The 19,689-nt window shown below is 49.0% G+C and overlaps 7 protein-coding genes across 7 annotated transcripts; 1 reads left to right on the top strand and 6 right to left on the bottom strand.

Annotated features, from left to right (window-relative positions):
- Positions 1-775: 775 nt before the first annotated feature.
- ade13 (adenylosuccinase ADE13) lies at positions 776-2,668 on the bottom strand (the record flags this gene model as incomplete). Its single annotated transcript, XM_023236061.1, has 8 exons — positions 776-1,026; positions 1,091-1,148; positions 1,208-1,214; positions 1,270-1,348; positions 1,397-1,634; positions 1,688-2,415; positions 2,472-2,558; positions 2,620-2,668. The coding sequence occupies 8 exons, from the start codon at positions 2,666-2,668 to the stop codon at positions 776-778; spliced, it is 1,497 nt and encodes a 498-aa protein (XP_023091038.1).
- A 399-nt stretch (positions 2,669-3,067) lies between these two features.
- Positions 3,068-5,080, bottom strand: AO090026000449 (EXO70 family protein; the record flags this gene model as incomplete). The annotated part of the gene is made up of 3 exons (XM_001821849.3): positions 3,068-4,461; positions 4,522-4,739; positions 4,797-5,080. The coding sequence occupies 3 exons, from the start codon at positions 5,078-5,080 to the stop codon at positions 3,068-3,070; spliced, it is 1,896 nt and encodes a 631-aa protein (XP_001821901.1).
- A 471-nt stretch (positions 5,081-5,551) lies between these two features.
- On the top strand, positions 5,552-8,961 carry AO090026000448 (putative phospholipase A2 (PlaA); the record flags this gene model as incomplete). Its single annotated transcript, XM_023236062.1, has 2 exons — positions 5,552-8,019; positions 8,877-8,961. The coding sequence occupies 2 exons, from the start codon at positions 5,552-5,554 to the stop codon at positions 8,959-8,961; spliced, it is 2,553 nt and encodes an 850-aa protein (XP_023091037.1).
- Positions 8,962-11,047: 2,086 nt separating this feature from the next.
- Positions 11,048-11,464, bottom strand: AO090026000447 (uncharacterized protein; the record flags this gene model as incomplete). Its single annotated transcript, XM_001821847.3, has 1 exon — positions 11,048-11,464. The coding sequence occupies one exon, from the start codon at positions 11,462-11,464 to the stop codon at positions 11,048-11,050; it is 417 nt and encodes a 138-aa protein (XP_001821899.1).
- Positions 11,465-12,647: 1,183 nt separating this feature from the next.
- AO090026000446 (pentatricopeptide repeat protein) lies at positions 12,648-14,807 on the bottom strand (the record flags this gene model as incomplete). The annotated part of the gene is made up of 2 exons (XM_001821846.1): positions 12,648-14,078; positions 14,157-14,807. The coding sequence occupies 2 exons, from the start codon at positions 14,805-14,807 to the stop codon at positions 12,648-12,650; spliced, it is 2,082 nt and encodes a 693-aa protein (XP_001821898.1).
- A 379-nt stretch (positions 14,808-15,186) lies between these two features.
- On the bottom strand, positions 15,187-17,239 carry AO090026000445 (U6 snRNA-associated Sm-like protein LSm4; the record flags this gene model as incomplete). Its single annotated transcript, XM_023236063.1, has 3 exons — positions 15,187-15,357; positions 15,408-15,599; positions 17,201-17,239. 3 exons carry the CDS (start codon positions 17,237-17,239, stop codon positions 15,187-15,189), a joined length of 402 nt encoding a protein of 133 aa, XP_023091036.1.
- Positions 17,240-17,555: 316 nt separating this feature from the next.
- On the bottom strand, positions 17,556-19,304 carry hat1 (histone acetyltransferase catalytic subunit HAT1; the record flags this gene model as incomplete). The annotated part of the gene is made up of 4 exons (XM_001821844.1): positions 17,556-18,531; positions 18,603-18,867; positions 18,934-19,209; positions 19,286-19,304. The coding sequence occupies 4 exons, from the start codon at positions 19,302-19,304 to the stop codon at positions 17,556-17,558; spliced, it is 1,536 nt and encodes a 511-aa protein (XP_001821896.1).
- Positions 19,305-19,689: the final 385 nt, after the last annotated feature.

A 19,689-nucleotide genomic window follows, 5' to 3' on the forward strand; every position in this document is an offset into this window, starting at 1 on the left:
ATTGAGTCCTCACATGTTATGTTAAGACACCAATGGTTGTTTGAAGTGCGATTTCCTTTCTGTTTTTCCTTCTCTCATGTATATTACCAATTTGTATCTTACACATCATATTTTGTATTTGTAATACAACCCACTCACATTTCCTTGCGTGTCTCTTTTACTTTACTTTTCCTTGCTTGGTCTTACGAGTACCCCTCATTTCTGAAAGTGGGACGGCGGGGTCATAGTGTGAACAGACTGATATGGTTTACCTCGGAGGTAAGACATCTAGTGGATCTCATGCTTACTATCAGTTGGTGGACCGAATAGTTCGTTAGGTACTTTTGTGCAGCGGCGATGGCTGTTTGGTAGCCCTAATCTAACACACACGTCTATGACTCCATTTAGTGCAACTGCAAGTGAACTCGGGGCTCGGCCCGGCGTATTGTATAATACAAGTACTAGTTATAGATACCTAGATAGGTGGTAATGCGCCATCAAAAAGAGGAAGAGTGCAATAAACGTCTCAGTCATCGATTACTATATACATAATTTGGTGTTCCCTTTGGAAAATGAAAACTTTTGCGCAACGTGGTTTGACTCTATGTTCTTTTCGCATGTGTTTGCATGAGACGAATAAACCTCCTATCTTGCTTGTCACATTGTCTTCATACTCCACAGTAAGGGGGTTCACAGTTTAGTAGGTATCTTCTTTCCCCCTGGAGTCTGGCCCGCACTTTGAGGGAAAGCCATGTATATATGTTTTGTATATATGCATGCATGCATGTCCGCAACCTTAAACGCTGAGCGTAGAGGTCTCAGCCTTGGCAACGGCAGCGGCATATGGCTCGAGGGCCTTCTTGACCTCAGTGGAGGTGAATTTCTCGACTTGCTGGGGAGCACGGCCGACAAAGGTGCTAGGCTCGAGGAGGGTGTCAAGTTCGCCTAAGATGGGGTTGAAGAATTCGGTGCGGCGGATGCGCTCGAGCAGGTCATTGTCCTTGCCGTGCTTCTTGACGTTGTCTGCTGCCTGGTGGGAGAGGACACCTGTGATGGGATTTGTCAGAGGGAATAAGGGGCCAAGATGTTCTTGTTTATGAGAGTCACTTACGAATCTCCTCGTGGGCATCCTGGCGGGAGAGACCCTTCTTGACGCAGGCCATGATAATCTAAATTTTTTATTAGTATGTTGGTGTGTTTAGCACATGGTTTATCGTGGATAGCTTACGTTCTCACTGGTGAGATTATTAGTATATGGCATTTTGTATTCAGGAAACATTGGGGACTTACGTGGCCATGAACGGGAGTTCGTCATTGACACGACGCTTGATGACTTCGGGGTAGACAACGAAGCCGGAGGTGACGTTGTCTTCAGGGAGTTAGTTATCGTCTCGAGGTGTCTTTGGCTTTTACATACTCAGGAGAATGAGACAAGCATCGGCAGAGAGGTAAAGTTCGGGAATGCTGATACGACGGATGGCGCTGTCGTCCTGGTGATTGTTAGGAAAGAGTTCTTCGGAGAAGGAGTATTGCCTTACCAAAGAACGCTCGAACCACTGCGCGGAGTAGGTGTCTAACGCATCCTTGGGGAGGTTCTGGAGGTGTCTTCCGAGAGAGCATAGACGCTCAGAACGCATGGGGTTGCGCTTGTAAGCCTATGAATCTGTTAGATAAAAAAGGGCTTCGTGTAATCATATAAGCCACTAACCATGGCACTGCTGCCGATCTGATCCTTCTCGAAAGGCTCCTCAACCTCCTTAAGCATAGCCAAATGGCGGATGTCAATGCCGATGCGCTCGCAGGTGGATCCAAAAGAGCCCAGGGCGTTGCCAACGTCAACGTCAATCTTTCGAGAGTAGGTCTGACTGGAGATGATGAATGCGGAATCGAAGCCAGCCTTCTGGGTGACAAGCTCGTCCAGCTGTTCAACCTTGGAGTGGTCTCCGTCGAAGATCTGGAGGAAAGAAGCCTGAGTACCGGTGGTACCCTTGACACCACGGAAGCGCAAGTCATCACGGGCCCTCTCCAAGTTCCTCAAATCCATGAGCAAGTCCTGGATCCAGAGACAGGCTCTCTTTCCGACAGTGACAAGCTGAGCGGGCTGGCCGTGAGTGAAACCAAGGCAAGGCAAGTCCTTATACTGCTGAGCGAACGCGGACAGCTTGTCGATGACAACAGCAAGCTTGGGAATGAGGATATCGAGACCGTCACGGAGGAAGATCAGATCCGCATTGTCCGTGCAGTAGCACGAAGTGGCACCCCAGTGAATGATGCCAGCGGCGGCGGGCGCGACCTGACCGTAAGCATGGACGTGAGCCATGACATCGTGCCTGCGGCGCTTTTCCTCCTCAGCAGCAACCTTGAACTCTTCGTCCTGAATGGTAAGGTGGGCCTTCATCTGCTCAATGGCATCATCGGAGATAGACAAGCCGAGCTCTATGACGTGTTAGGGGGAAAGCATTATCTGACATATGGACTATGCAAGATTATACCTTTCTCGGACTCAGCAAGCCACAGCCAGAGCTTTCTCCAGGTGGAGAAACGGTTTCTCGGAGAGAAAAGGTATTTCATCTCATCGCCTACAAAATCCGCGGTATAAGTACAAGCTCGTGGTGGGGGAGCATATTGCGGGGCACTTACTCGCATAACGCGAGTTGAGAGGGGTCTGGTAAACATCGTTTGCGGACATCCTGCCAGAAATGAAATTGAAGCACTTCCACAAGGAATTGAAAGGCAGGAAGAGAAGTAGAAGGAGGTTTGGGGGTAAAGTGTGTGCGTGATCGACGGAAATTTTGCTTGCGGTGGCCAGACTTAGCGGGGCTCCGCTTATCAGTCACGTTACGAGTTAAATCTGGAGGGGCTATCATCACATGATGTTTGATAATAATTGTGGATAAAAGAGATAAGCGGGATACTGTGGTTCAAGAATTATAGCATTAAAAAATAATAGAACTCTCTCGGAATCCTAGATATAATCACGTATAGGCATATTAACGACGCTTTGAAACGCAGCGCAGAGCATTCGAAACCATCACATCGTCCTCCAACATCACCTAAGTATCAGGATGTGGGTTAAACCCAGCTATACCTATCCCAATGCTGCTAGCTGCGCAGAAAGGCTCCCCTTATCATACTTGACGTACTTACCTCTTCCCTTGTCGATTTCATGGTAGCGGTCCCAGAAACGTGCATACAATGGCTCTAGCACAGTCTGCACCTCACGAGACAGGACGCCTCGTACTTCTCGCTCCATATACAGAGCCTTGTGACGAGAAACAAGGTCATCGAAGCTTGTATTGAACGCCTTGAACTTATCCTTAATTGCGTCTTTATCTTTTGATGAAAGAGATTTGACTATGGCGCTAGAATCAACAATGCCTCCAGACGTTGGTCTAGTTGACGCACCGGCACCCCGAGATGTGTATTGCACATCAAGCAGGTACTGCGAAGTCTCCTTCCAAGAATCCAGATAAGTCGACGTGGCGCGCTTGCGAAAGGTGTCTATCCGTGCGATACTGTCGGGAGAGCCGAGGTATCGTGCTAGTTCGACATTCGACCGAATAGCGCGGTCAACATTGCAAAACACATTCGATAGGAAGACGCCCTGGACAGCTTTGGTGCGATGGAATGCCCGGCCCCGAGACTCCAGGGCAATCATAAGGGCTTCAATCATGTCAAGAATGAAGTGCGACAGAAGCGTTGAACTATCCGGGCTGACATCTAAAGGAGCAGCACCCGACGCATTAGAAGTGGAGCGCCAGTTTCCATCTCCCAAGGAAGTTAAAATAGATGCCAGCGGTCCAGAATAAGCGGTCAGCGTGACCAAAGAACTCATGACCTCGTTGACAAGAGGCACGGACCCGCCATCCGGTGGAAGAACCTGGATGGATGCAGCTTTTCGTTTCGTCTCCTCAAGCAATTCTGAGAGGGATGACTTCGCAGTATCGCGAATAGGCCTAAGAGCTTCAATGAACATGCTCTTGAGTTCCCCTGTCTTTGAATCAACACGATAAGACATTGCTGTAACAATCTCAATAATTTCGAAAGCTAAGAAGCAGTCCGTCATGAGATTGGCCTTGATATATTGATTGAGCTCACGCAGGGTCTTTGAGTATTCGGCCAGAGCTGATTGACACGTTGCTTGTAGAGCTAAACCCCGCTGATCCCCAGTGAAGATTCTTGAGATGATATCGTGCTCGGCGTATATGAAGTTCTCCAAGGCGTTCGAATATATGCCAATTCCATTAGTACCTTGTCTGTAAGGGCCATCATCCGCTCGCCTTTTAACAGTATTCAACGATGCAATGGCAAGATTTTGCAAGCTTGAGGTGATATACGGGGCCCGAACTGCAGCATATATTTTGAGGGCGGGATTTCCGCCGTCGCCATGCTGTGGGCCGTGGATTGCTGCGGAATTAATTGCGGCACATATAGGTCCCAACTCTGTAACGGTTTCTTCCGGAATTGAAGGAAACGGCAGTTCTACATAGAAATATTAGTATTCCTGATCGAAGAAACGACACACATGATATTAAAACTCACCTTTCGTTAGATAATGCAATGGCTCGATAGGACTGACGTCGTCGCTTAACTTACTTCGTAGCAAGTCTTGAAGTCGAGCAGTCCCGGTACTCAATAAAGCATTGAAGTCAGAAATAGCTTTCTGGTTTGATCTCAAATTTGTGGAGTTCAGGTCGATGAGGGCCTTTTCTACACGTTTTATTGCTGCAAGATATTGCGACAACTCAACATTTTGCGGCCTGACACTGGGTCAGCTAGGTTGTTCACTTTAAGGACGTAACAAGACATTCGCTTACCCAGAACGGATGATGCCTTCCTCCCGACTCTTTGCGTCGAGAGGTTGGCGCAGACGGTCAATAGCGTCGTTGACCTTATCAATGTTATTGTTGGTGATTTGAAGCGATTGGGTATTACTGTAGATGGGCCCAATGGCATGTTTCACGACGTTCCCTCCAGTTTCAAGGCGGACTAGGGAACCTTGAATTTTCTTGGTAAGGACTTTAAGCTTCTCAAGATTTGCATACAACACCTCCACCTCCGCGCTCTCCTCTGCGTAAGCAGTATTCCTTGGGGCTACCATGGTCAGGGAGTGCTTGAGCGGCAGGTCCCACAATCATGAGACAATCGAAAATATGACAATTTCACTCGCGCGCTTCTATCCAAAAGACGTCATGTCTTTCTGGTCGGGGCCAAAGTGGTAATTCAAAGTAAGAGCGATTCCAAGGAACTGAACAGCTGGCCGATGAGGCACCTGGCCTCATGGAGCGTGCATAATTAATTAAGTTGTTGGAGCTTTGTTCCTCCCCAGACCAACAGCGGCAATTCATAGGTTGCTTTTCCCACTCCGCAACCACCGCTAGCCCCGAAGAGGCATACAGCCGGTCCGTCTATTGCGCCGAGGAATGCACGTGATATGATGTCACCCTGCCTGCAAGTCGGGTAAAGTCGAAATGCTACGAAAGGGATCGCCGTGGTCTGGCCCACTCGCCATGGCTTTAAAGGTCGCATGCTGTCCTGTACCTCCCCTCTCCTGCGCGGTGCCTGTCATAATATGGGTGCTGCGAAGGCATTGCGTCTTCGCTGGACTGTTCCCCCAGCTGTCCTGATAGCTTTGGGCAGTGGGGCACTATACACCACTAGTGGTCAGACCCTTTACTACAAAAACTCAGTACAACAGACCGATCAAACAGCCCGGTTTTCCACTTCTACGACCTATCGCGTCGACGACCGGTCCGCAAAGCCGTCATCTGCTAGCTCGCAAAAAAGCACTTGGGACTTAAGCTCCGAACACAGCTCTGACCATGGCGACCCGAACTCAATATGGACTAATATCCTACATAAGTTCGACGGAGTAAAGCAGACGGTAGGTTCAACAGATTGGATCGAAATTGACAGCCTTAAAAATTATATCATTCCGGACTGGACCCGATTGCTTCCAGCGACTGTGCAAAAACTCCAGCGCGAGCTCTCAATGGCCCCCGGTTCCCTTGCGGATGATATCTGGAAAGAGGCTCACGATCCAGATATCAATCCAGAGATATTACAAGATGCAAGAGTCCGTGTGGGAAGCGATCTATGCCGGGAAGAACTGGAGTTCAGGCGGAAGAGGCGGGAGCATGGGGTAAAAGCACTTGCATCGTACTTGGAAATTCCTGAAGAGGATATCCACCCAGACGACGTCCCTGTCATTGCTATGTGCGGCTCAGGAGGTGGGCTGCGGGCGCTTGTCGCTGGGACTGGGTCATACCTAGCCGTGCAAGAAGCTGGCTTGTGGGACTGTGTGACGTATACTGCTGGCGTCAGTGGCAGTTGCTGGCTACAGACACTGTATCATTCATCCATTACAGGCCGCAATTTTCAGAAATTGGTGGACCATCTAAAGCATAGGTTGAGCGTGCATATAGCTTTCCCACCGAAGGCTCTCAATGCATTGACGACTGCCCCTACCAATAAATATCTTCTCAGTGGGTTAGTCGAGAAGTTAAAGGGCGACCCTGGAGCGGATTTCGGACTGGTAGATATATACGGGATGTTGTTAGCCGCGAGACTGCTGGTACCCAAAGGAGAGCTTGGAGTCTCAGATCGAGACTTGAAATTATCCAACCAGAGATACAACCTCACTGATGGGGCTCACCCACTTCCTATTTATACTGCCGTTCGACACGAGATCCCGGTCCTTGAGAGCCTTGAAGAAGACCATAACAAGAAACAGCCCACGCGTGAGACATTGATGAAGGAGGCACAAGATGAATCGTGGTTCCAATGGTTTGAGTTCACCCCTTATGAATTCTTCTGTGAGGAACTCGGGGCCGGCATACCCACATGGGCATTAGGAAGGCATTTCAATGGAGGATTCAATTCAATTCCAGAGGGACACTATCCAATCCCTGAACTTCGTGTTCCAGGCCTCATGGGAGTTTGGGGAAGCGCTTTCTGCGCGACCTTATCTCATTACTATAAAGAGATACGACCATTGGTACGAGGTATTACTGGGTTTGCAGGCATAGACTCTTTAATCCAAGGCAAAAATAAAGACCTGGTTCGAGTTCATCCCATCGACCCTGCCACTATACCGAACTATGTGCTAGGCATGAAGGATGTCTTGCCACCTTCCTGTCCTGAGTCAATTTTCCGAAGCTCGCATCTGCGGCTAATGGATGCGGGAATGAGCAACAACCTACCAATATATCCACTCCTACGTCCGGGCAGAGATGTAGATATCATCGTTGCATTTGACGCTTCAGCCGACATAAAACAAGAGAACTGGCTTTCAGTTGTCGATGGGTACGCACGACAACGAGGTGTCAAAGGCTGGCCATTAGGAGCCGGCTGGCCAAAAGAGGATATGAAGTTGAAGGAAACAGAGGAAAAGCTCCGGGAAGCACAAAACATCTCCGAAGCGGAACTCAACTCAAAGATCAGGGAAGCCCAAGACAACGATAAAAACACTGCGAGCAATGGACAAACCCCGTCCACAGACCCCGGACAGAACCCCAGCAACGGAGACACCGATCTAGACTACTGCAATGTCTGGGTCGGCACCACACAAGAGAGAGTCTCCGATGAAGAACCACCGCCATCAAAGCGTCTCTTCCAACCCAGGAACAAGGACCACAAGGAGTCCGATTTCCACCTGATGCGCCCTGACGCTGGTATTGCGGTCGTGTATTTCCCTCTTATCCCGAACCCAGACGCCCCAGAACTGCCTCCCAGCTCGTCGCTGAAGAAGTCCCCAGCTCCCGCGCAACAAAAGGAGACAAAGTCCTCGGCAAACGTTTCCGATCCAGCCAAACCCCTAACACCGCATCCTGGCTCCATTAATCCAGACGTTGATGATTTCCTCTCCACCTGGAATTTCGTATACAGCCCTGAACAAATCGACTCGGTCGTCGGACTTGCCAAAGCCAATTTCGCTCAAGGTGAGGAACAAGTGAAACGCGTCGTCCGGGCCGTTTATGAGCGCAAGAAGTCTGACCGACTACGCCGGGAGGAAGAAGAAGCCCGACGACGGATGGAGGGGTTTGTGCCTCTTTGAAATCCTTGAGTGTTAATCCTTCCATTAATAGGTTTTTTACTTTCCAGTTAAAGTAGTATTAGATTACTGAATGTGTATATGTCGAACTCCTGTGGAAATTGTCGCAACTTTGTCCCTTCTAGCATTAATTATAGTATAGATTTTGTATGGGTATGTTGTATACACGGACACATATATAATGGCTCCACACATGAATATTTTCCAAGCTAATTGCCATGGAACGACTTATAAACAGCTTCGATGAAAGAAAGGATGGAAAATAACAAAATAGTAGAAGGGGATTCGTATAGCATCCAGATCACACGCTATCTACATGTCAAAGGAGGTGAAAATCACGAAGCTTTAGTAGTCTTCGGGGAGCCTGTAGAATCGTCTTTATCGCCATTTCCAAAGTAAGATTGAACGCCTTGGAAGTCTTCACTTTCTGCTCTATTCAGAGTCTGTCTTTTCTCTTCATCGCCTTCCTGCTTTCGGTGACCTAGCACCGACTCGTTATCGTCACTTTCAGCGAGGCTGACGTCTTTGCTCTCGTCTGTCTGCCTTCTCAGCCCTAGCTCCTTGCTAAGCATCTGCACCGATGTTGTAGCGGCGGCAGCTGCGCTACTGGTGGCAGTGCTGAGACCTGTGAGGATCGGGTTAGCATCCCCCTTGCTTTCTTCTTGGTACACTGGGACGTCGGGAGCCCGCATTGGGATGTTCTCCTGGTCTCGTACAGCTTTTGGTTCGCCCGGGTCTTGGCCTCGCCAGTCAGCTGCATGGCTCTCGAACGTGGGTTCGCCGAGTCTAGGTTCGGTGATGATTTGGCCCGGTGTGGGGGCCGTTTCTGATTCCTTTGTTTTAGGTTCCGAAGGTGGAAATCTCCAGACTACTTTGAGCCGGTCGAGAGCTCGAACCCCTTTTCTGGAGGTGCCTTTAATCCCATCTAACGTGTCCCACTCTGCTTCGAAGACGCCTGAATCTTCCTTGTCGCCTCCTTCGAAGTAGGCGTTGAACCAGACATGCGCGATGGATGTCACCATTGCCCAATCTTTGTAAGCTTTGCTTCTTCGTTCAAAATCAATGTTTATATCGGAGGTCGGGAGGATAAGGGGCTTGTTAGGCCCGAAGAGGACGGCTGACGTGCCCTTTTGGGTAGTTGAGTCCTCATCAGATGAACTCGAGCTGGACGAGCTCGATGAATCTACAACAGATGAGAAGGCCTTTTTAATACCGTACTTCTGGCCATTGGTTTTCTTTTTGTCCGTCTTCTGTGATGAATTCGTCTTGACCCTTCCATCGTCCACAACGATGCGTTCACTGCGTTTGAATAGGTGAAAGTTTTGAATCATCTTGCCTTCATCGACGAAGCCTTCCACTGCAACCTTGACACCATCTCGCAGACCCCACACATGCAGCTCGAGGATCTCCACCGGTCGTTCGATATACTTCTTGCCCATTTGGTTCGCCCAGCGATCGACATATCCGACCCAGCGCAGCTGGCTTGGGATACTCACCCCAGGGCCAAACCCAGACCGCATTCTCCGTTCGGTAAACCGCTGCAAAGCATCCTCCATCTTCCATCCTGCATGTGTCATCAAGTAGCTGCACGCGACCGTTCCACTCCGCCCCTTACCAGCCTTGCAGTGGACCACGGCAACTCTCTTCCGTTTCTCCTGTGCCTCCCCCTGAGAATCCTTGCCATCTAAACCATGGAGCCAGTTGTGCATGGACCCCATAATCGCGGGGATAAGTGCAAATGGCGGGGGATGGTGGTCCGGGAATGGGTAGTGATGTATTCTCCCGTAGACAGCCTTGTCGGGGTACCCTGTCCCCTCAGCCCGGAACTCGAAGATACACCAGTCCTCACCATGTTTGGAGTCAAGGTATTTTACTAGATCGTCGAGCGGGTTTCTGTAGGCACGTTTCGGGTAGTTAGGGGACGGGCCAGACGTTGCAATAACTGCATAGTAACGAAGAAAAGAAAAGCGTTAGCGACGATTCGGAAACCGGGGAATTGAGTGCTATCGTAAAGACTGTAGAATACTCACGGTTATCGGTGACATAGCATAGATCTAGACCTGCTTCTGGGTGCTGTAATCTAGGACCAGCGACTATTTGCCGTAGGATCGACGCCTGCGTTGGACAAGAAGCCAAGCGCCAAAGGTCAGTCTCGGCAGAGGGCACGCGGAGATTAATCCAGACAAGGTGGTCATACCATTGGTGTCTAGTATGCAGGCGTGTCTGCAAGATCTATAAGCCTGCCTCTGTGAATGTAGCTCCTCACGCTAGGCTACAGGACCCGAAAAAGAAGTGTGGATGTAATTGTTGACCGACAAGTTCGTGACCATTTGCGATGACCCGCCGCGATGGAATGTGCCAAGACTCCAAACTAATACCGATAAGCTTCGAGGGTTCTCTGGGGACAGCACTGGACGCTATGGGCACAGATGATGAGAAACTATTTCGACTTTCCTGCCCTTGGAGAACGTTGGAATTCAAGGACAGTTGGGGAGGATGGCCGCTTCAGTCCCCCAGAAAGAAGAGGCGATTTACTTGTTGGCGGGATATGATGTCACAGCTACGGGAAGCCACAGAATACCAGGGAAGTAAACAAGGCTTAATCTTTATCTTAATCAGATAAACATATAGCGGACTACGTATCCATTAACTTTGTTATGTTTTTGCTTGCAAAACAAGTGTCAGTTAACTATCATCATAAAACATGTCATAAATGAGTGACCGCCATTAAAGACCAGACATTAACATTATAATAAGATCCTCTCATATGTCCTCCGAGTCATACGTATGATACAAAGAAGTTTCATGTCGTTTTCTCCCCAAGGAGCTCTTTTCCTTTGTTCCTTTTTTTCTTGGTATTGTTGGTGTAGCATCTTCTCTGTTGACGTATTCAATACTGTCATTCTTTTGGTCGCCAATCCTGTCAAACCGTAGCGGGTTGAAATGATGATCGTCACCCCTTTTTCGAGTCCTCGCACGGCCCAATCAGTGCTGATCTCCCCATGAATTCCGGATTCATGCGACTCCATAGACCTCAGTCACAGGGATAGTGAAGTTCTTCTGAGTGGATGTGACGTTGGCATGGCCAACGGCATAGAACTCGGCCTCGCCTTGGAACCAAGCGTGTTGTACATGGATCGTCCACACGGGGTATAGTTGAGACACCACCTTCGCCTTCACGTGCTTGTCATCACAGAAGGCAAAATCATCTTGGACATTGGTACCCGAGCAATGAGTGTGGAACCCTGGAGTGTTCTGGCTTGCGACGCCGGTGATATTGAAGTTATACACGCAGCCGCCTGGCGAGCAGCCAGTGTTGAAGTCGGCGACCTGCCAGGTCAAGGCCGGACTGGTGTTGAGGCGATGAAGAGGTAGAGCGGAGGCAAAGTTGAGGGCCGAGAGGGCGACCGTGAAGACCGAAGAGAGTTGCATGGTGGTTGGAGAGTAGGTAATTCGGTTGACTGTGAAGAGGGGTATATAGTTTGTGAGATTGCAAATAGGGTTTTGAAGGTAGAGTTAAGAAGGGCGAGAGACGTGCTTATATAGGTTTTGGACAACTGATTGTAGGGGTGGTAGTGAATCAAGGGTCAAAACCAACAACTATATCTGAGGGTCACAGTGCTTTATAGTAGTATCAGTGAATGGAGGTCGGGCGCAGGAGCCATTCGACCCCGAGAAGGCGACTACCCGACTGGCTGTGGAGCACTTCAACCAAAGAACCACCAAACCAGCATCCTGTCGATCACTAATATCAGTGCAAAGATTTCGCCGGACCACCCCGTACGGAGAATCCTGAAACCTCCATCTCATGAGAGGCAAAGCCGAGGATATAGCAGCGGCATCGGCATCATCCCTTCGTCATGGGTGTAACCCCGTTCAATCCAGGGGTGAGATGGCAGGTACCAGTTGCGATCCGAGTGGTTAGCTATAATTAAATATCAAATATGACCGTTGTACCACATCCCTACCGTAAATCTGTATATGAGTATTCTTCGCGATGCAAGATTTGATGCAGTGTGTCACTGTGTCAGCCATCTTTCGGTGGACGATCGCAATCTCGATACCTCCGTGCTGTAGCAATGGTCGATTATTTATAGAACCAAGATGAACTCCATTGTATCTGTACTGTAAGGAGATACATAGCAAATCACGGAGCGCATGGAACGGAACTGGAACCGTTCGAACCATAGTTCAACCCTAGACTTCTTAGTGGACCCGACTAGCTTGGACCCCAAACATCAGACTCTTGGCTCCGAGAAAAAATAAACCCGACGGTGGTTTGAGGGTCAGCTTGGTGTTGCATTCGGGGTCTCAGTGTGAACTCTTTCCGTTGGATGGAATGAGAGACATTCTGATGTAGTTCTCGAGGATACATGCATGGAGATGTGGTACTGTTACTTTGCAGCGTTTGATTTTTCCTGCATTATGCTGTTGTCAATGCTCTCAGCGGACGTTGGCCTTACAACTGCTCCAACGTCAGGTAGTAATTGACGTCAATTCTCGTATCTGTCGCTTTCATCATGGATGATTTTTAAACCTCAAATCTACCGCTGATATATATACACTAAACTACAATGGGAGAGAATATACTGTACAAATGTAACGACACCCGGTTTCAACTGGATGGCGAATTTGCATCTGCTTTGACCTGATCCTCAGGGATTAGTCCACCGGGCTCATAATCTTCCCATCCTTCTTCCTCTCGGGCCCTTGCAATAGCTAGCCGTCTTCTCTTCTGTTTTCGTTTCTCTTTGCTTTCAGCCCGTCGCTCCTCTTTGGTTATGGTCTTCCGCGGCCCTGGTCTGAAACGATTGGCGTATTCGGGGGGTGAATCAGACGGCACCTTCTTGATGAGGCCGGCGCGGATTTGTGTGGGTTCAAAGTCATCCGCTTGTCTGCGCACTAGTGCATCCCTGATCTGCGGGTGATACCTCAACTGGACAGCATATTGGTCGCTCGAACCGGTACAGAGATCCCGGATCTCAGCCCGCGCATCTTCGCTGGGGGTTGCGTCCCGTGCCAGCAGATCCTGGAAGTACATGTATGCCGATTCAAAGTTACCAGCATCTAAGCACATGATGATGAGATGTTCGAATGTCGTGGCGTTCGGTACCACACCCAGTGTGGCCATTTCCTTCACAACAAACATGCCGGCATCGGTATTTTTAGCCCGGCGGCACATGCTAATAAGGGAGTTGTAAACTGAGACATCCGCTTTCTCCGAACATAAAGCATAGAGTTGCTTGTAAAGCGTAAGCCCATCGTCTACCACAAAGGGATCGTTAATGGCTTCGTGCTCGCACATTTCGAGCACTACTAGAGCACATCGAAGGGGGATTTCGTATTTCAAAGCTTTGAGTTGCTTGAGCATACACCATGCCTTTTGTGGACTGGTTCTTGATTGTATCATGTAGGTTAGAATGGCGGCAGTTGAACTTGACTCCAACGCAATCTTTGCTTTGTGCATCTCGCAAAGCACCTCAAACCCAGCGTAAAGGTTCCCAGACATCACGTGGGCCTCAGTAATCTTTTCATAGTCCTCCAAACTAAGAGGTACGTCGGTTTCGATCAGAAAGCGAGCGACCGACGCGGCGAGATCAGTATCCCCTGTGCGGGACGCCACCGTCAATACATTACTGCAGACTCCGTATGACGGGTAAACATATCTCAGTTCAACCATCTGATCCCACACGAAGCGTGTGGTCTCATGGTGAACTGCAGCACTTGCTACATCTAATACGTAAAGCCACAGGTCTGTCGTCATGTCATACCCCTGATCGACCCGTGAGCGCATCAACCGCGCCACCTCGTCAAACTCTTCAAATTCGCACAGGTAGTAGATGAGCATGCTGTGTAACCAACCCTCAACCGGCATGTCCTTTCTCTCCATGTGCGCGATATGATCCAGGGCCAACTCGAACTGATGCTCCCTCACAAGGCCAGCCACCACATAATGCCAACCATCCGGGCTCAGTGGAAGCCATCGATCTCGAAGGGTGCGCACAAGCTCCTGGCGTAGTAAATAGTCTGGGTGAACTGCGATGGCCTATTGATGGGGGAAATAATCAGCCAAAAAGGTTCTGCCAAGTGTAGGGAAGAAATTCATTGTAGGCGGCGGCCGTACCTGTAATGCCGTGTGCAGCGTTCCAGAATCCAATGTAAATCCATTCGCCTCCATCTCTCCCAGTAGCTGTCGAACTACTTCTGGCGATCCACGTTCTGCATCCGAATTGGCGCGTAATAGTGCCCGATAGTGTCGTACCTCGGGGCGTACATGGCGATCTCTGATCAGAATGCGCAGTATCTGACTCGTGCTTAGGACCCTTGGGGTTGAGGTTGTGAGCTCTTGAAGCTTTTGCTCCAAAAATGACGTTGATTTATGTTCAAGAGTTTCGGGAACTCCAGGTGGACGCTTGCGAGTATACTCTGTGCCAGGTTTCTCCTCTTTCGGCGATGTGGCGGCATCTAGCCCAAGCTTGTGGTTCTCGTCCAATTGAGCAGGGGTTTTATGCTGGTCCATTGATTCGCTATAGCCATCTCCCAAAGACCCATCTCCCTTTGAAGGAGCAATCCCTCCGACCTTTCGAACAGAAGCACTGCTCAAGCATTTTCGCGATGTTGATACAGGGCCCGCTAAGAACGCCGAATATTGACCGGGTTTAGGAGCTCGTTTCCCCTTTATGAGAGGGTTACCAGGGCGCTTAAAGGTGTTGAGGCTGAATGATGGACAAAGGCAATACCAAAGTCCATCTACAATAAGTGTCTGCCGTGGCATGTCGACCCTCTGGGTAACCAGAAACGTCAGCCTTCCCATCTAAATTCCCTTGTCAAAAGGAACCATATCATCACGTGACGTGGAAGTACCAGGACTGGATACGAGAGTGGATGAAGCGAGCATATTGCGCAACCTAGAGAAGCACGATGGCTATAGAAGTAATTTTTTTGGTTGGGTTCTATATAGAGAAGTTATCCAGTAAGGATATTAAAAAGAGGTAGTTCATATGGCACATTTCCCATTGAAAAAAACACAAGAGCCAGATACGCCAGGATCATGCTCGACTAACCCGCCCAACGGACCTCATGAATTACCTACATCATCTCCTCGGGGTATCTATCTTTCTCACATCGCTTGTTATAACGTTCTAGACATATCTTCAGTTGCCACCCCGGCCGCGTCCGCGGCCACGACCACGTCCACCACGTCCACCCCGATCACCTCTGTCGCCCCGGTGAGAGTGTCCACCACGATTGCGGTTCGAAGGCTGGTTTTGCGGTTGTTCCTTAACCATCTCTATAATCTCTTCAGGGATCCGTAAATATTTGATCTAACACACATTAGTACTCGCCAAGACCACTCGCGCCTTAAACAACCTACATTGTTTCCTCTGATATAGACTTCCGGCAGCCTAAAGAACCGATCACCCTCTGGGCTGGTTTGAACAACCTCTTTGAGTATTAAGTTCATCCAGTTATCGCAATTGGCAAGATGTCCATTCAGCGTTTCGCCGTTCTTAAGTTCCACGAGCATTGGATGGCCCTGGGCGGCCGTGAGCAGTCCTAGGGGTAACTATGGGCATTGCACAGTCAGTAACCGCAAATTCGAAGACCAGGCTGGTCAGCTTTGGCATGGCAGGTAAATACCATTTCGCAGATTGATCAGTGTGAGCAATATGAGGTTGGTTGATATACGAAAGTGAGGCGGGCGAAGGTTAAGATACAGTCGTTCTTAGCAAAATCAGATATCAGCTGGTAAAGCGACACCGAATAATAGCGACAGAGTATAAAGCAGAGTGGTTTTGAGGGGAAGAGCGGGCCCTTTTGGTGTTGAATTCGATAACCAAGAAGCTCCGCACGAGCTTCCAGCGGCGGCGGTGATCGCAACCTGGATATCCGGAGGAAAGTAAATCCGAGATCCGCGAACTACTAAATCAGTATTCCGTTACTGGAGAATAGCCCTGGACAGTCCTCCGTAATAATCAGCCCATTTTCTGATGCTCTCGTTTGGAGAATGCTTACTCATATATCCACTTTACCCTCGTTGAGGAGCTCATCTCCATGGGGATTCCAGAACAACCATTCTGTTGATATACTATACACTGTACAGGCTGAGTCGCATACATGTATTTCAACCACTACATGCGGTGGGCAGCGAATCTAGCGTTACAGTTTCTTTGATTGCGTCTTCTAAATCAGACTTTGTTAGCCCATCAACCCTCGATGAGAGCATAGCCTCGTATACGCTATTGTATCAAAGTCATTTCAAGCTAGAGGCATACAAATATCTAGAAGCCCAGCCGGACACTAGCCATGCCGATGAAGATCAATCAAAAGAAGATCTCAAATAGTGTTGGGGCCCTTTGTAGGATCTCAAAGAGAAGGCTCGGCGTTCACAGCAAGAAACAAACCAGGAAGGGAAGATATTCGCAAGATGATTGCACTGGTTTCCAAGCAACCTGGAGAGATTGCAGAAGTCTTGGGTGTAAGATCAAGGCCTCCTACATGTATGTTCCCGGTGCGATTCGCAGAGTAAGATACAGGTTTGGCCCGTTTCCTCCACCACTTCCTGGTGGAGGATGCTCCTGGTACTCTGGGTGTAGTCAATATACTGAAGAGTCTACCCTACCGCTGGAGGCAGAACAATATATGGAACGGAGCGATACATCCCCTGAAGATTTACACAGTCCTCTGCGGTCAGATCATTCTATTTTGTCTACTCCCGAGCAGGTTGCGCCTATTCGAGAGCCAAATACCTCACCTCAATTTACTGCCAAGGATCTCACCAGAATTTGTTTGGTAGTTATAATTATGGGGCTTATAATTGCGTTGATATTCAGAACCTGTCGCAATACCTGTATTGCCGTCGACGCCAAGTAGATCGAGCCGCACGGCGTTAAGAAAGACGTGCCCGACTGGCTTAAAATCCGCAGCGCAGAGGTACAGATAGCAACAATGGTGGGAAAGAAGAACTCAGGAACCCGACCTGACCCCTTCACTTGACCATAACCTACCGGTCATCCGACAGCCGGAGCCAACCCTGCCATTTGAAACTGACTCTAGTCCATGTCCTGAATCTGGCCCATGCAGGCTGAGCTACAAGATTTCAGGCAAGCACTTGAATACGTCGGCGAGCTTGTTAGACAACCAAGCCGTAACCCAGAAGAAACGCACCCTTCCAGAAAAGAAATTAATCCCAAGGTTGCAGGACATCTCGACGTAAGAAGCAAAACGCCGAATACGATAGCGTCATCGATGGCTAGTCTCTCGACGTTGATATCGTTAAGAACGAGGAGTCTGATGAGCCTGGATACTACTTCGTCTATGACTGTAGATACACTGGAGACTATAGTCACTGGCCCACCCAGCTACCATGAATGATGCGATTCATTAGTGGAAACAATATACAAATGATAGCATGGATTTGACAACTCATGAGCGCTGATATTACATTTATCCAAGTTCCCTTTGGACAATTTAAGCCAGATGCGTCAACTCTGGAAACCGAATAGGGAAAGAAGTTCGTAATTTACACCTTCGGACGCTTAGAAACTTCCGATTCACCCTCTTCCTCCTCATCCTCATCCTCTACTGTAAACTTTCTTTTAGTGCGCTGATCTCTGGTCGATGAATCACTGGAACTTGCGACTGAGTCTTCTAGGACTGCAGTTTCGGGCGATTCGCCAGATTCTTCTTGCTTAGCCATTAGAGCCTCCTCTCTGGCAGTAAAGACTTTGATTAATGCTTCGTATCCTTCCTCCACGTTGGTCACTGTCTCCTCAAGTTTCTCGATGCGGTCGCTCATCTCTAGCTGGATGAGAATATCACGAGACCGCTTGAAGAGACGTTGTTTAACTAGCATGCGCCACCAGTAGTACCGCCGCTCGTTTGGGTCCGTGGCATTATATTTCTTTACCAATAGACGTGACATATTTGCGCCACCAGCATGACGATTCTTGGTGGGAATCTCGCCCAAGAGAAACATCTCCAAGACATGAGCAAACTGTGTTGAGGCAATCTTATAGGTGGAACGGATATCGTGGAGAAGCTTTGTGGGAATGAGGGCAGATGTTGGGACGCGACGGGGTCGCTGTTTCTTAGAAAGTTCTGCGTAGGGGTCGGGGTTGATATTCACGTTGTGTTTAAGGAATTCTGGGCGCAGGATGTGGAAATCTGCGGTGTCGCGGAGCGCGTCAAACGCTTCATTAGGGTCTTCGACTGTCAACTCGACAATTGTCGAATCATTGAAGCAAGCGGTATGAATGGTCGTATACAGATGGGTACCATGTCCCGAGCCTTGGTGAGGAGGAAGAATCAGGAACTGGGCAATCCGCAGTCGGGCTGGTAGCTGTGCAGGCCGTATTTCGGGACCTGGGAATGGGTCATTCGTGACCGTGCCTTTCTCTGGGGAATCCCTTTGGTAGAACCACCAGCGATAGGTTGTCGCATATCCGACGATGGAATATTGTGAAGCAGTGGGAGTTGGGGGTTTCACTTTCTCGTACCTGCGATCATCGGTTCTTGTCAGCCATACTCATACATCTCTCCTCAGACAAGGAAAAAGAAATTCTCATACACGAAGTAGACCGTCCAGCGCTCAAGTGTCCATTCGGGATCCTCCGTTTCTAATGGTGTACCAGCCTCAATGAATAGTGACACGAAGACCTGAGCTCGGTCCAACAGCCGTCGCACCTGAGGATCAGCAAGAGATGCCGCCCAGATCTCGTATGTTCGTCCTCGAGTGACATAGTTATGGACGAGCTTTCCTGGCGGTACAAAGTCCTTTGCATCTTTGTCTTCTTGGACGGCGTTTTCATAATCTGGAAGGGTGGAGAAAGCCTCTGAAGGTTTACATATTGGTCAGCTATGATACAGTGCTTTAGCCCGATTCCAGACCTAATACTCACCTTCCGGAATGAATGGGCTTAATGTTTTGATCAAGTCAACTGCTGAGGTGTCGCCCACGGTCTTAAACTTTTCATCGTAGGAAATATGGATATGCGGACGAAGGTCATGAGCAGCGAATCGCAAGCGGATGATCAATCCCTTGTAACCGAAAATTGTTTCGTCATCACCAAAAATTGGGTAAGTAAACTGTGGATGGAAGCTAGAGAGCGTCTTCGGTTTTTGTTCACCAGGCTGGACAAGAGTGATCTGGACGGCGTCATTAGCGTCGCAGGTCCCTAAACGACACGATTCTTGTCAGCTGAACTATAGCTTAAATTATCGGGAAGGGTGAGGCATGAGAGGGATAATTACAGTCGCCTTCGCTCGCCATATTGCCTAGGATAGGAGGAAGTAATGGATCCTTGGTTTGAGGGTGGTAGCTGAATGAAGACAGTCTCTTTCTGATGATGGCGCGTGGTTGAATCGCGTTGCGCGAAACTCAGGTATAACCGCTTTGGGTTTAGCTCCTTGGGAGACTCACGAGAGAGGTATGACTTCAACACTGGAATTCCCCCGTTCTTTGAAGTCAGCGTCTCACTCGCAGCATGATTCAAAGAATCAACGCTAACACAGCCATACTAATATAATGATATTTTTGAGTTTGCAATTGCCCAAAACTGGCCGGCTAGGTTGAAGGCAAATAAGTATAGGTCGTCTTGATGTTGTATGCTCCCGAGGGTACGCTAAGTACTTTTATGGTTATTCTTACTGATAAA

The sequence above is a fragment of the Aspergillus oryzae genome, chromosome 3 (genome assembly GCF_000184455.2).
Source record: "Aspergillus oryzae RIB40 DNA, chromosome 3".
NCBI lineage: Eukaryota > Fungi > Ascomycota > Eurotiomycetes > Eurotiales > Aspergillaceae > Aspergillus > Aspergillus oryzae.